Below are 15,196 nucleotides of genomic sequence, written 5' to 3'. Positions count from 1 at the left end.
AGCACCATCAAAATTCAATGTCCAGGGGAATGAACAGGGAAACAGATGTAAAAAAAACCCCACAAAAAAAGACTATTTTGAAATTTTATCTCTCTTGTGGACTTAACTGCTGACATAGAGGCCTAGAAAGGAGACTGTTCAAAACCAGGATTAAACAGCCCTCTAACAGGTCAAGGACAGAACGGCCCCATTCCAACTTCACTAGTAGTGTGAAGAAATGCACAGACCTACACACTTTTGCAAATCTGTACCTAATCCTTTACTGCTCAGTGGTTTGTCCAGGCCAAAGAAGCATCCCAAAGCCATTTTAGAAAACTTCTTGAATAAGTATCAAGGGTCAGGCAAAAAGTAATGGTTTGGAGTTACTCTCTGAAGTTCCCTTGGGTGCTACAAACAAGCACCTAATCTCAGGGACCATGTATGTATACAACTGCAGGATCTTACAGTATGCTGGCTCTGTCACACAGTCTGGGCTTAAATAAACCTCATAAGAGAAGGAGAAAATCTCCTATACTATAGCTTTCCTAAAGTAATTGCACTCAGTGTAAGGGTGGGAATTGACAGTGCCTTGTTTTTGTAAGGCCATATCTAATTACTTTGAAACAGAAGAAAATAAACTTCCATTTAATATACAGTTATTTAACATCACCTTCCATTTGCACCCTCATTGTCTGCACAAAATTCTTCACTGCAGGAAAGCCTCTGCAATTCATAAATGATCTCACTGATGACAGAATAGTCAAATGTGAGCAAACCTAGAAGGTCTTTTTTTTTTTTTTTTTTTTTCCCCCCCTAAACAGCCTTATAGATGTTGTTAGACAGAGAGAGATATAAAAGCAGTTCATGTGGTTCCCTGAGCGGTTTATAATTCTGACATCATTATTGCTTATCCAGGTTTCTGTATTGGAGTTATTTTTCAATTGTACTTAAATCATTGGTATCTCCATACAATTCTCAGAAAGTGATTTGGCATTTCTTAAATTCTTTTGAGAACTCTCAACTCTACAGCCACAGATGAACGTTGTTGCTCGAACAAGTAAACTCAACACATACATGTCTAATCCTGTCCTCTTAAGTGTCTGATTTACAATGTGGCTAATTGCATTTTTAGATTCCCAACACTCCTGGCACCAATTTTTGCTACTCCACAAAAGGAGCCAGTTTCATAATTACTCCGTATCAACCCCATTGTTGGGAAATCAAATTCTCGAGGTACTTCATGGATAGCATGCTCTGTCAAGGCACTCTTGTTAAAATTGCTGCCAGCGTGATGTCTTTTCTCTGTTAGTTGTTCCTTGATGGAATTTAATAAATATTCATTGGCAGAGTGCAGTGTAATTGATTCAGCCACTTTCATTTTTTATCAGCCCTGCAGGATGCCACAGCCTCTGCAGAAAATCTCCAAGATTTGCCAAAGGTTGACAGTAAGAAGCTTTGGAGATTCACTTGGTGAAGAGAAGGGAGGAAAATAGTATTGCTTATCGCCATGTCTAATATTAACTGTCAGGAAAAAAAAAACCTATACGGTTCTCTGGATGAGCAATATGCCTTATAAAACTGCACTTTAAAAATTAATAAATTCATAAAGTGTAATATTAAATGAGATGTTATGATTTCAAAAAGGTTTATGATTAAAGAATAGAAATTTATACTGAAAAATGCTTTCCAATAAAAATTAGGATACATTACATTAATATTTATTTCTATTTATTATACAGAAGATTTTCCACTGCTCCTAAATAGTGACTTACATTTACTTTTCATATTCACTATGCTAGGCTCTAGAAGCATAATCCTTCTGAACACTTCATAAAGGTTTTTAACTCCCCCTACAGTATCCACACCTATACTGCGTTACGTTTAGGACTACTGGAAGTCTATGATTAAGGAAACATTGCATTTCTGCAGTCCTGTTCATGAAATTTGGCCTTGTACACTAGCTTTTTTGAAGAAAGGGTCAGAGTTGAGTTTATATCTGATACATACATCTAATACGTCTTCATTAAGAAGTTGTCAAACTGCAATATGTATTAATATTAAAATGCAGTATGTATTGAACGTATTTTCTATATAGAACAACAATTTTCTGCTATCAATAGGGACTACATATATGTAGCCTCCTAGAATCAGACTTTGCATTTCATCATTGTTTCTTCCAGTTGCCTTTTAAATATGCTTAATCTTCAGAGTTCATTTAGGTAACAGCCCCACTGCTTGAACCCAATTAGCCACCATCCCACTGATTTTCCATCCAATTTTGTAAGAAATCTCTTAGTGGCACAAAAAGTAGCATATAGTGCCAGGCTCTGCACCTAGAAGAATGTTCTTTTATAAGCATACAGTTAAAAAAAAATATATATACACTATAGATCCAATTCTCTACTTGTAGACACTGATGCAAAAATCCCCCAAACTGTACTGAATTAAAGAGACTGGTAAAAGTGCTAAAATTAGCCATGCTGGCAAACCGAAGCATATATTTCATTTATTTTTGGTATCTGTTATGTCAAATTTATTTCTATTGTGAGACCCTGTAAAACAAAATGAAAATTTCTAAAAACTTATTATTTTTTAATTTCTTTTTTTCTCATTCACTTACTGGAATGCCAGTGAAGGTAACTGGAGGTGACTGCCAAGAGATGCTAAAGCTACTGCCATTGGGAGTGAATTTTGCTGACCCTGGAATGTTCACTGGAGGAGTGGCCTGTGTGAAAAGAAAATATTATTCCAGTAAGAAGAACCATTCCTCTTGCAAAGCATTTCAATGGATCTTTCACTCCTTGAAACTGTAAATCTACGAGACACTTTCCAAGGTGGAAAAAACTGCATGGTGACAAGCATTTTATCCTTATGAGAGGGATAATCATGGGTAAGTCAGTCAGTAAGGAAGGATATATATATCACTGTTCTTAAAACCTTATTTAGAGAAAGACGATAGCTCTAACAAGAATCCAAGTAATACCCTTAAAATCTAGGTCTGATAGAAAATCACACAGAAATCAAACATCATATACAATTCACTTTTAAAATGTCAGCTAGCAGCACAAAATATTACAAATGATCACCTGTACCACAGTGATAAACACGGCAGTATTTAAACTGATGGCAGCTGGTTTAAACAACTGAAGACTGGATAGAGAGGCTTCTCAGGCAGTAGGGTTAACGATCAACAGTAAGGGTTAGCCATTTCTCATTTATCAGATAAATGCTAAGAATCGCTCCCATTAAAACAGTCTTTTCTATTAAAAATAAGGAGCTGAAAATCATCCTTGGGATTCAAAAAACAGCTCTTAAAAGACTAAGTTAAAGCAAATTTTTGAAGGACCCCTGGTCCCCTTGAACTCTTATGTTCTTCCCATCTGGGCTGTAATACTCAGTGCTGCCCTAGGGTGCAATACTTGATAATCTGAGCTCAGAGCGTTGAGCATCTTTCATCTTGTGCCTTCCCTCTGGTTTTCTCACTGGGTTATGAGCCCTCAGGGATTCTCCCATGCCCGTTTTTGAATCCCATTTAATTTACAGAGTCAGGAAATTCATACCTTTGCAGTTACACTGCCTAGCAGGAGTGTGAGCAGCCACCATGAACACAGACTCCCTTTTACTCTTGAATTTCAAGCCTTCACCACAAAAAAAAAAAAAATCTCCTTGGTTTAAACTTATAAAGAACCAGCTATTAAAAATGAGTTTTTACTTCCACCTTTCAGTTGCCTGCACCTGACAATAACGCAATACACTTATTTTAAGTAGTGGTTGTGTTTGAGGCTGCTGAAGTTGTCTCACTGCTTCGGGGAAGTGAGCGCTTCCCTGAGCTGCCAGTCAGAGAGGAGTGATGACAAACTACGACCTGATAGTCCCCATTAAAGATAATCTTCAGAGTAAACAAGTGCTGAAGCAATCCCCTGGAGTCTCTCCAAGGAAAAGAAACAGAGACCACCGGATGCCTCCGTTATGGCAGCGATGCTCTGTGGGCTGCCGAGCCTGCTGACAGCTCCAAGAGAATCCACACAGACATGCGGAGCAAACGTTCACTGAGCTCCATAAAATATAAAAACCTCACTGAAAGGCATCAAGAAAAATTTGGCAACTCCAGATGGTACCAGTAGTGCTTCATTACAACCCTGTTCAAACAGAAAGGAGTGAATGACCAGGGCACTCCTGTCAGAAAGGACTGGAGGCAGCTGGTTGGGCAGTGAGGTGGCAGTGCCTCTGCTCAGTGTCCCACCAGGATATCAGCTCAAAGCCAGGCTTAGCGTGGTGACTTCCTCAGGTATTCAAATAAGACCCACAAGGGAAATCCTAGATGCTGAAAGAGCCCGCCTGTAGTTTCTCTGTAGCTAAATTTAACAGGTACAGGCACTAGTTTCATAATGAAACATGAAGTGTGAGAACTTTAAAATTGCTGTAATTTGCAATTGCCTAAAATACCATGGTGCTCAATTATTTTTTTTCAATGCCTAAATATCTATCTCAGACATGATCAGATTTAGACAGACAATCACCTTGTTCATTTGTTTCCCAGACATGCATCTTCTCTCATCAAGCACAGTCACCTTTTTCAGGCTAACATTTTAGACCATCTCTTCCATAACATAAGCAACCATAACATTACAATGAACTGAAGAGTTTCTATACCCCAATCTCACTTTGCTTTAGAGACCTCTATCTAATTCCCAATCAAAATGTATTAAAGGATAATTTATAATTACTTATTTGTGCCAACACTGCCCTTATATCTGAAATAGCACATGCTTGTCCTCTTCCCCTCTCACATTCTTTTTTCTCACTTTCTTCCCAGGCAGCGATCCCATCCTCTCCTCACCCTTGCTTTGCCTGAGCTGTCAGTCCCCGGGCTGGAGATGCCCTCTGTATCCTCCCTGCCCTGCCTCTGCACTCTGATCACCTTCTTTCTACCTCTTCAGATTGGAGCTCATCACACTTGGAACTTGGTTGACCAGAACTCTACTCAGGATCTCTGTTGAAGTTATCTGGGGGTCTTGTATAACAGCATTAAAAATCCCCATCTCTCCTAGATATTTCACAGAATCACAGAATTGTCTAGGTTGGAAAAGACCTTGAAGATCATCCAGTCCAACCATCAACCCAACATTAACAGTTCCCAACTACACCATATCCCTCAGCGCTACGTCAACCTGACTCAAACACCTCCAGGGATGGGGACTCCACCACCGCCTGGGACAGCCCATTTCTTACCCAAGAAAGCTGATTACTTCATTTTTTCCCCCCCCTTCACATCTCTATTGTTGTTGGCTCACGGTCATACTGTGCTTGAATAATGAACATAGGTTTCTTCCTCACATAATTTTCTAACTACCCCAGTTTATAGCAGAAAAATCTCATTAGTTCCTAAGGTGCAGGACTTTGTATGTTCTGCCATTAAATTGCACCCAAAACCTATTATTCTTAATATCACCCAGTCATGTAAGCATGACACATAAATCCCTGTACAGCTGACATCTCCTGAGTTTGTTATCAGCAAAGTTTATTAGAGTATTTGTGTAGTACCAGAATGATTTAATGAAAATGAGATCAGGCCCCAGAACAGCTCTTCATTCAGTTCCGCTAATAACATTCAATAGCCCTTCCAAAATAACTCACTGCTGTTCTCCCTGACTCCCCAGCTCTCCTACACTAAATTTAATCTTGAGCCTAATAACTGCCTATATCTTTCAAGATCAAATGCTCTCCTCAAATCCAGAGGGATTTGTTCTTCTGTACTGCTTCTTCACTGTTTACAAAGCTACCTTGTCCAAGGAAGATGTTAGACTGTTTTAGCATAGTCATTCTTTGGAGTTCCTCCATTGCACTTCATCTCATTTGCTGTACTTTCCACAATTTCTTCAATTATTCTTCTAAAACTTCCCTCATCCATAGGACTGGGTCAGAGAAGAGTCAGGACTTGCCTGCTCACTTCCTCTTTACACCTTTCTAACTACAGGTATTATATTTGCCATTTTCCAGTCATACAGGAAATGGCAACTAACAGACCAGTTGAGGATTCTTATGATCCGGCTTTGGGTTCTGTATTTTTTCCCCTTTTTTAACAGGAACCCTGGAATGGATGTTATTCAGCCTCCTTTACCTGAGTTCCTTGAGCTGTGAATTTTGCCTCTTCACTCCCAATGAAGTAATTCCCACTTTCACGCTCTCATTCATATGAGAAATTGTCTTCATCACTACATTCCCATTCAATACTTTGTTTCAGTTTTGGTGCAGAAAATATCCAAAGTAAAAAAAGTTTTGAAATTCTGTACATGGGTCATTCCAGCAAGCAAACTACAGGAAATACGGTGGTATTCAAGATGCTGTCTTCACCTTTTCTTCTATTCCCTTTTACACAACAGATTAGTCATAAGAATGCTTAAATGCTATGAGTGAAAGCTGGGCTCAATTTCTCCTCTTCCTAGTTAGTTGAATCTCCACCTTGCCTCCTGGAGAGTGCTGCTTTTTCTGGGCTAGAGGGACCCTAGCAGAGGATGCCACTGACCTGCTCTGCAGAAGCTGCCTCCTTCGCAAAGGCAACGTGAATACTCGGGCAGGGACCTGCCTCCTGCTTCCAACGTGCACAGCACATGCTGTGTCACTCCTTGATAATGAAATGAAGTATTGAAATCAGTGCAACTTGGAAAGGAGAGAGGGCTCAGACACTTGTAGTCTTGTGTTGTGGAACACATCAATTCAAACCCAATTCAAGCGGCTTAAACATTTGAACTAGGATTTCCTTAGGCAAGTGCTTTACTCAAAGGCTACTTATAAAAAAGCATCAAGCAAAACTCTAAATTGCAGTGAAGACTGTCATGACTGCAAATGTCGAAGTGAAACTCTTCTCAGCAGCCTAGACTTGGTGCCTCACTCTCTGAGGGCAGGGCTTAAGCTATACTGAGAAGAAAGTCTTTCTCCTAGCTGGCTTGATCAATCCCCAGGTTGGTGTGCTACCTGATGCAGCTCACACCTGGGATGCCAAGCTTCTGTCCATGCTTTTCACCGTGCACAGGAGTCTAAAAGAAGCCTGTGAATTCTGTGTGGTTCCCTCTGCCCTTGTAGTGGGTCGGGTCCAGACACACAACAAAAATGTTTCATCCACACAATGCTGTATATGAAAGTTATTACATCTGATAAATTTAACAGAGTTTAATTATCCAGTGCATACGCAGGTCATGAACTACACTACTTCAAAGCCTCTAGTCTTCTTTTCTCATATGGTATCCAGACCAAAAACATGTCAAATTTTAGTGCACTTTCAAAATTAATGCTTTCTGCTGAACTTAGTTGGAAGTTTTTGAAACAGCAGTTTTTGGATCTGATTGGATTTTTGCCATTTGCGAAGCATTACCTCTAAGAGTAGGAGGATACCATATATGCCTTTTCATTCTTCCTGCTCCACTTCACGTATGCAAACTGACAACTCACACTGTACAAATAAAGGAAATTAATTGTTCCTGCCATCCCTTGAGTACTTGCCTATAGACACATCCAGTACAAAGAGAGCTGAAAGGAAGACTCTGGAGGGATCTGGCTGCCTGAAGAAGAATTTTTACAATGCAGGAGACCACATCTGAGCATGTCACCTTGGGCTCTCCTCAAGGTCAGTGGAGAATTAACTGATGTAGAGATACACAGAACAACTCTTCTCAAACTACTGTGTGTGGCTGGATAATAGCACCCCAAAATCCACCAGCTGTGGTGGGAGCACAAACAAACAGCTAGCTCAGAAGCAGACATCTAAATTTAAATGAGACTAATTCCTTGGGTTGTCCTGAAAACTTTTCAACCCATTAAAACTAGACTTGGCTTTTTAAAACCCAAACATTATAATCTGACATTTCTTTATATATTAATGACATTAGTGTAATCAATGGATGAATTTATTCTCACTAGCATTACCTGGTAAGCATGGTCTGTGTGTACGAGGTAGAGGTTGGTAGGAGCTGAGCGGCTCAGAGGTGTCATCAATTTAGTCTCAGTTTTGGCACAGGAAGTTTCAGGACGGATTGCGTCTTGGGAGGGAAAGGAAGGAGGAGATGCTAAAGATGGAGAGACTGGGGAAAGACTGCTTAAGCCATCAGCTACTGAGTCCGTGTTGAGCCTGATTTCTGTATAGTAAAAATCCTCCTCTCCATCACTGTAGTCAGACTCTCCTACACGTCTGTATCAAGACAAAGAAAAAAGGATGATTAAATGGAAGCAAGAACCCCAAGGTAAATTTTAAGTTCTAGATGCATGAGAAAATATATTCATACTGTCAATAAATTAGTATTCCTAATTACAACCCTACCTACTTTATCAGCATTCTGGCTGCGGGGATGGGGGAGAGGAAAAGAATATAATCTTGTCTGAAGGGACAAGAAAGAGGAATTAGGTTATTTTTCTCTCTGTGTTATTCTTGATTAATTCTTTGACCTTGGAGGACATGTTTAACTTCTATGCTTCAGTTTAAATATCAGTTTCTCATTCCTAACTATTGCAGTTAACAGGAATCTTAAAGCACTTTGACTTTCAGAAATGGTGGAGCAGACACAGAAGGGTGGGTAAATATAACAAACACAGGCAAGATATACTTCATGAATGTTATGGCAAAAAATATGTAGGTCTTACTGTAGGTTACTTAATTAAACCAAATATAGTTATGGCCATGATTCACTGTACTTTACTTGGCATAACAGAAGAAGCTGCTAAAAAAGTGTCACTGTGCAACTCACTCAGACACATGTAGAGAAAGGACATATATGTGCTGTCTTGCCAGTGGAGGACTTTCTGGCGTTACTCTCCAGAAGCAGACTTACTGAAGGAGAACATGTGAAAGGTTTTATTGCCCCTGCATCCATGGCACTATCTGCTGTGTGTTTGACTGCAAGTGCTCAAAACCCAAAACCAGCCCCTAGCCAGTTCTTCAGCCTGCTTGCCTCTACCTGTGGTCCTTTCACCACCTTACTTAACAGAACTCACTGAGAGAGCACGGGTTCATCAGGTTTGAAAGGCTCTACCAGAAGTACCATCCATCAGACTACAGCCAGTCATTCACCAAAACTACTCTCTCCGGCAAAGTTACAAACTCCAAATTCCAACAAAATTCCGCTGTTTACTTCTCCCTCTCCTGTGCCACGAGAAGGATGGCCCCATAACATACAAGGCAAAGCAACATTCCTAATTGCATTTGGAGAGAGATTTTCTGTTTCTGATAGCCTCATTCTTCAGAGCCTAGACCAACAGCAATTACTATGACCTTTGCAAGACTCTTCTGAGATTCACACCAGACTACTTCCTCATGGTCTCTTTAATTTTTAAGCACAGGGTAACATTTTTTTATGTTTCCACATACCTAAAAGGTGAAGACGATGAGTCCTCACCGTAAGTGTATATGAGACAGCTAGATCACTCGGTGACTTGCACAGGAGATTTCAGTTGCAAACAAAAGCTCCAAAACTAGCTTGTTTCATACAAGATCCATTCGCTTTTGCTTCTAGTCCAAGTAACATACACATGGAATTGCAGTTTCTTTTTTATAGGTTTCTCAGGGTCTGGGAGTTTGTTTTTGTGGTTTTTTTTGCGTTAATTTGATTTAGAACTGGCACAAACACCCGATCCGATGGGAAACAAGGCTAGAAAGTATTCATGCAAGACCCTGAAACCTGCTGTCTTTCGCAGAGCATCAGCCCAGACATGAGGTGCAGCCAGCACATAAGAAGTAAGTGCCACTGAGCTGCACAGCCGTTAGGGAAGTGCAGTGTGACCTAGAGCTGTATTTGACCTTTTAGCAAAGTTCACAAAAGTTCAGGGAAGAACGTGCCTCACTGTTCAGTATGTTCTCATTTACCTTGATGTACTACTATACAATTTCCTCAGAAACCTAGGGATCTAAGACAGAAAAGCCAAGGACAATCCCAACCCAGTTCATCTCCCCAGCCAAGTGTGACTGCTCCCCTTCTATACCAAACCCTTTAGACTTTTGAAAAGACTGCTTTCTTACCCAAGGTGAATTGTTCGTATGTGTTTCTGAATCCCTGCAGCTGTGCTCAGTACCTTCCCACAGTTTTTCCACAGGCATTTGAACATCACCTTCATGGAGTTCTGAAAATAATGAGTAAAGCAACGTTAGGTGTGTGGAAGATAGAAAGAAAACCAAACCACAGAAAACAGATACACAGTTACAAAACACTGTGAAAAGGTTCAAAGCTGCCACCTCCAAATCTGTAATGATGTAATAGTCTCTGTCAACAGTGTCATCCTACTGAACTCAACAAAATCCCAGTGAAAAGCTTCAGGAGCAGCTTGTGACAAAACTCTACCTCTATCCACTCTTTGGAAAGGCTTTTTCATATGCAAGTTCCAGTTTCTGTCTCCCCACTAAAGAAGTTAGACATAAAAACTTCCTACACTTCTTTGGAGCCTTTCAAAGAACAACTGATAAGGACTTCTCAATGCAAGGCATCTTCTTAAATTAAGGTCTTCCTGCTCGTGAATTTTGCCACACATAAAAAAATATTGTGCCAGAAAACTGTAGCTTCTGCTATGACAATATTCACCCATGAGCTGGCAAAACATGCTTTTATTTCATTCAGAAGCTGTTGTGACCCTTACTTGGACAAGAGAATGAGAAGCCATCTGGCTGTGTTCAACATTTTTAAAAGAATATGTGTATAATCTCATTTTAATATTCTTGTTATATTCTTTAATTCACTGGCCTAAAATAATTGTTTAGAGCATAGCCAACAAAGCTATAACCATCCCAATCCTCAGTATTTTGAGGACTCTGGAGAAAACTAGTCTTAATTTAAAGCACAGTATGAAACACAGATGTTGCAGAACTGTATAGATTTTTGTAAAAGCTAATTTTACTCCAAAATTAAACCTACTTTATAAATTTTAAATTTAAAAAATCTAAATTGTACTTCTCAAAAATTAATCTATTATTACAGAACACATTATTGAAGAAAACATGAGGAAGACCTTCAAAATAGTGTATTATTATATTGTAATTTTAGTTACATGTAAGATTAAATGTATATATATATTCATATAAAGCTTGCTGAAAAAAAAAAAAATGGAACAAGCACATCCTTAAGTTAAGTACATGGTTCACTGTGTCTTGAATGAAATTTGAGTTGGTGGTTTTTTCCATTTGGACCCTTTGGAACTGTATGCCAGTAGATGGCAAGTTTTAGCATTTTCTAGAAAGATGATGATTAGAATATATTTTAAAAAAATCTCTGTTGATGGGCTTTTTAAAATACAAGTTGATTGTAGTAGCATGCCCTCATAGTTGGCAGTCTAATGTCTCCTGTTTGAAAGTATGGATGCTAAGGGCTTTAAGATTTGAGGTACCTGGTCATGCTGTTTATATGAAAACCTTCTACTTTGGAATAAGTCACACATAAATTCCCTCTATATTTTTTTATCTGATAATACAACTACCATTCAAATAGATACAGAACTCTTTTCCTAAAACTGAATATAATCTATCTGGCAATTCTGATAAATACATTTCTTACTTCTACAATATAATACTAAATACTATCATCAGCTCAAGAATCCACAACCAACCATGGGGATAAGATGAAGACCATGGTTATCATTTACATCTTAGGAATTCTGATACGACATCAGGAAAACAGAATGGTTTAACATCAATCTCCAGATTGATGGTCAAACCAACCTTTTAGCCCCACTGTGTTTCTGCATTTATTGTCAGTACTGGGAGTCTGCAAAACCCCATGCATTTTAACATAACCAAATGAAATCTCACTCAGTAGAAATACAGAACATAAACCATGCTTCCATTTCTGACTAGTCAAAAAATTGCCTAATCAGGCTTAATGTTTTATTTAAGAAAATAATGGAACACAAATGGTTTGGGGAAGAATAATTACATTAGTGGAAACTTTTAAGCAAACAACTTTAAGGCAAAGTGGTTGCTAAACATGACATTTTCCAAATATGAAATGGAAGAAACTTTAATGAGTAAAAGTGAGGTTACTGATCACTCTATTTCCAGGTTTATTCCTTCTGATTTTTGCAGCCCTGAAGAAGAAATAACCTGAACATTTTTATTTCAGCTTCTAAGGGTGCGAAGCTGTACTCAGATACTAAGTACCATGCTGGGGCCAGAATAAAAAAACCTGCAGGAAACACAGTTCATTTATAAAACAAATTTTGGCAGGTAATGTTATTTATTTATATTAAATATTTGCCATACAGAGCAAAATCCCTGCAAACCAGAACAGATAGCGTAATACATCAGTGGTGGGTACATAAATAGAAATATTCAAAGACAACTTGTAAAACAAAGATGGCAGCTGCAAACCCATCTGTCTCATCACAGCTGAGCAATAAGAGTGATGCTAATAAGCTGAGCTTTAACTGAGAAGTAAAAGGCGAACCTGCATTCCCACTCCTCCTGTTCCACACCCCCCAAAATCATCTCTGTCTTTAGTTTAACAGTCAGCTCTAACGTCTAATTTATTATAACAAAGGTGTCCTCCAATTTTTTTTTTTTTCCTTTTTAGCAAGAAGCACAATCATTTCATGTCCCTCTCCCACAAACAAGGGCAGAACAGTGTGGGTGAGCAAATAAGCAACTTCTGGAGCAAAAGGGTAAATCTGAACAGGTTTAAACAATCATTAAAACTTCTTCCTGCTGGTGATGAAGCAATTAACTGTCTCAGACTGAGCCAGAAACAAAGTCACCAAGGAGAATAAATTATCTGTTTTTTCTCCTTACAAAAAGCCCTTTTTCATCTTGCTATGTAAAATCTGTCCTGTTTCATTGGGAGGGAAGAAAACTTGGACTAGTGCCATCTCTTTGTTTTCTTTTTCTTTGAGAAGAGCTTGCCTGCTAGCATAACATTGCTTGTTTGGGGTTAGTTTTGGACTTTTTTCTTTTTTTTACACTGTGTTTTATTTAGTTTGCTTTTGCACTCCTACCAAGGATAAATTTGGCCACTGCTAATACTGTATCAAAAGCCATCAGGTTTGATCTCTCTTTTTTTTTCACTCCATATGTTTGCGCAGAGAAAGCTTCACAGTATTAAGGTATCTGACACGCTGTCAGACAAACAGCATTTTCAGGGAACAAAAACTATTAAGGCCATATCCAGTTTCTGTGATGACATGTAAAGGCTGCCTGTTGCATCCTGCATACAAAGGATTTGCCAAAGTAGGACAGAAATCCCTTCAATGGCCAGAGGCAACACCTTCTGGAAATCACTTTAGTGTTTTCTGAGCAGGAGGCTCTGTAGAACCTCACCATCTGCCAGCAAATATGTGGTGCTGATGGCAGCATGTGTGTGCAGTAGGTGACTAGGTTGAATGAGACACAGTGACTAGGCTAAGTACCTATGTTAGCTGGATGCCAAGGAGGGGGATACACATACAGAGCTGTTTGGGTGACCTGTTCCCTTCTTGCAGCAAAATAAGTCTACTAACATCCTAACTGCCCATGGGGATGGAATTTAATATGAGGCTAACCTTTCTCTTCCTAGGAATAGGTTCATCAAAGAGAAGGTTGCTTGTTTCAGCTTCGTCAATACCATCATCTGGCTGGGAAGGTGTCCGAAAGGCTTTGAAGCTATCAGCTGACAGAGGTGGAGATGGGGTGGATGGGTTGGACTGGTCACTGGGAGCATTCCAGCTCCAGTATCCACTGCTGCTGGTACTAGAAGGCACAAATCCTCCTTCTTTCCAAGATCCATTTAGGGATTCTGTCAAGAACAACAACAGCCATCATTACAACAGTGTCATGTGTTATGGCTAAGGAGCTCTTTTATCTAAGGCTTAGATGCCATGTTGGTAATTAACTGTACATTCAATAAAGGAAAAAAAAAGCATTGTATGTGGAGAGGAAAACTACATCTATCTCATGGCACACAAATTATATATTCCACACTTGATTTTTCAGGTTTTTTTTAAGAAAACAAAGTATCTTTCTAAAAAGAAATGCTGGCTTTGGAAAAATAACCTCTTCTGCAGCATAAACTGCAATAAGCAGTCAGAAATTGAATGCATGATTACAGGAAAACATTCAAATACATCCTCGACCTTCAACATGAACACATGATTGTGGTGGGGCATCAGACCAAGCTCCAAGATACTGCCCGGCCAACTGGAATCCCCTGGGAAGGGGGACATGAGCCCCAGGACACTAAGTAGATCTGCAAAAACATGATCATCATTCCAGTACTAAAACACCAAAGAAAACCATAATTACACTCTCTCTTTCCATGATCTCTCAAGGCACACGCCTCTGCCTGATTTGAATCTCTAAATGAGGTAGCACGTATCCTTGGAAGGATATCCCTTTTCCTTCATACAGGTGTATCATTAGGCACCCGTTTTCAGAAGTGGGATGCACAGATGCTGGATCACCACCACACCTACTCACTGGAGGAACCCTGCCTCACTGCTGCAGCTCCCCTGACATTAGGTGGTAAGCAGACACTCAAGCTAACAGGTTACTCTACAACATGGAGGGTGGGTGTAACAGCACTGCTTCTGCAATCTGGGGCACGTCTGGAGCCACGTTTCATGTGCTGGTGTCCTCGGGCGTTAGACATTGGCATGTCACCCTTCCCAATCCCTAAAGGGCTTCTGGCAGGAGAAGAGTATGTAGGTCATGAGCTCAGCAAACGTATGGCCCGGGTGTGTCAGCGGTGCAACCATGGGCAGCTCTGTCCAAAGCTTCAGGTTCTCACAGGGCTCGGGCACACCTACAGGGATGGTTTAGGTGCAGTTTCTCCCTCACTCAGGCATTGGAAGCTTTTCCCAATGATACCGTAGGTGTCTGAGTATTGTGCAATAACTGACTTTGGAATTGGCAAGCAAATAACATCTTATCTGTTCATGAAACGTTATTTAAGTGTGAGACAGGAGTCTTTTCAAGCCAGCACCTGCCTTTCAGAGTTCTGCAGAAGTCACTCCTTCATTCCTTCTCAATTTCTTACAGATAAATTTAACTAATGACATCAGCAAGAAAATAATGTCTACCACCTGCTACCAAAAACTTAACCTCAAACCAATGATTTTTTTTCTCCTGATTCAGATGGGTTTGGACTAAACCCTTAATCATTAACATCAGCTGCTCACAAAACTGAATGCAGTGCTCCATCAAGTAAGCACATGCATAAAAATATCCCCTTGTGTAGGCAGCAGCCAAGTCCCCACACTTACCGATCAGGGCCACAGA

General features: G+C 39.7%; 1 protein-coding gene across 5 annotated transcripts in view; it reads right to left on the bottom strand.

Moving 5' to 3' along the window:
- Window positions 1-15,196, bottom strand: part of ZNF704 (zinc finger protein 704) — a 249,314-nt gene that overhangs the window by 21,518 nt on the left and 212,600 nt on the right. For 4 of the 5 annotated variants that reach the window (XM_074898788.1, XM_074898789.1, XM_074898787.1 and 1 more), the window contains 4 exons: window positions 13,483-13,715; window positions 9,986-10,086; window positions 7,903-8,164; window positions 2,600-2,704 (listed from right to left, as the gene is read on the bottom strand). In XM_074898788.1, coding sequence (XP_074754889.1) covers window positions 2,600-2,704; window positions 7,903-8,164; window positions 9,986-10,086; window positions 13,483-13,715 — 701 coding nt within the window. The remainder of the gene's footprint in view (window positions 1-2,599; window positions 2,705-7,902; window positions 8,165-9,985; window positions 10,087-13,482; window positions 13,716-15,196) is intronic. The other variant, XM_074898790.1, reaches the window with a different exon arrangement.

This window comes from Athene noctua, chromosome 2 (genome assembly GCF_965140245.1).
Source record: "Athene noctua chromosome 2, bAthNoc1.hap1.1, whole genome shotgun sequence".
NCBI lineage: Eukaryota > Metazoa > Chordata > Aves > Strigiformes > Strigidae > Athene > Athene noctua.
Note: the sequence above shows the minus strand (reverse complement) of the source record. Positions and strands in the feature narration are given on the sequence as shown.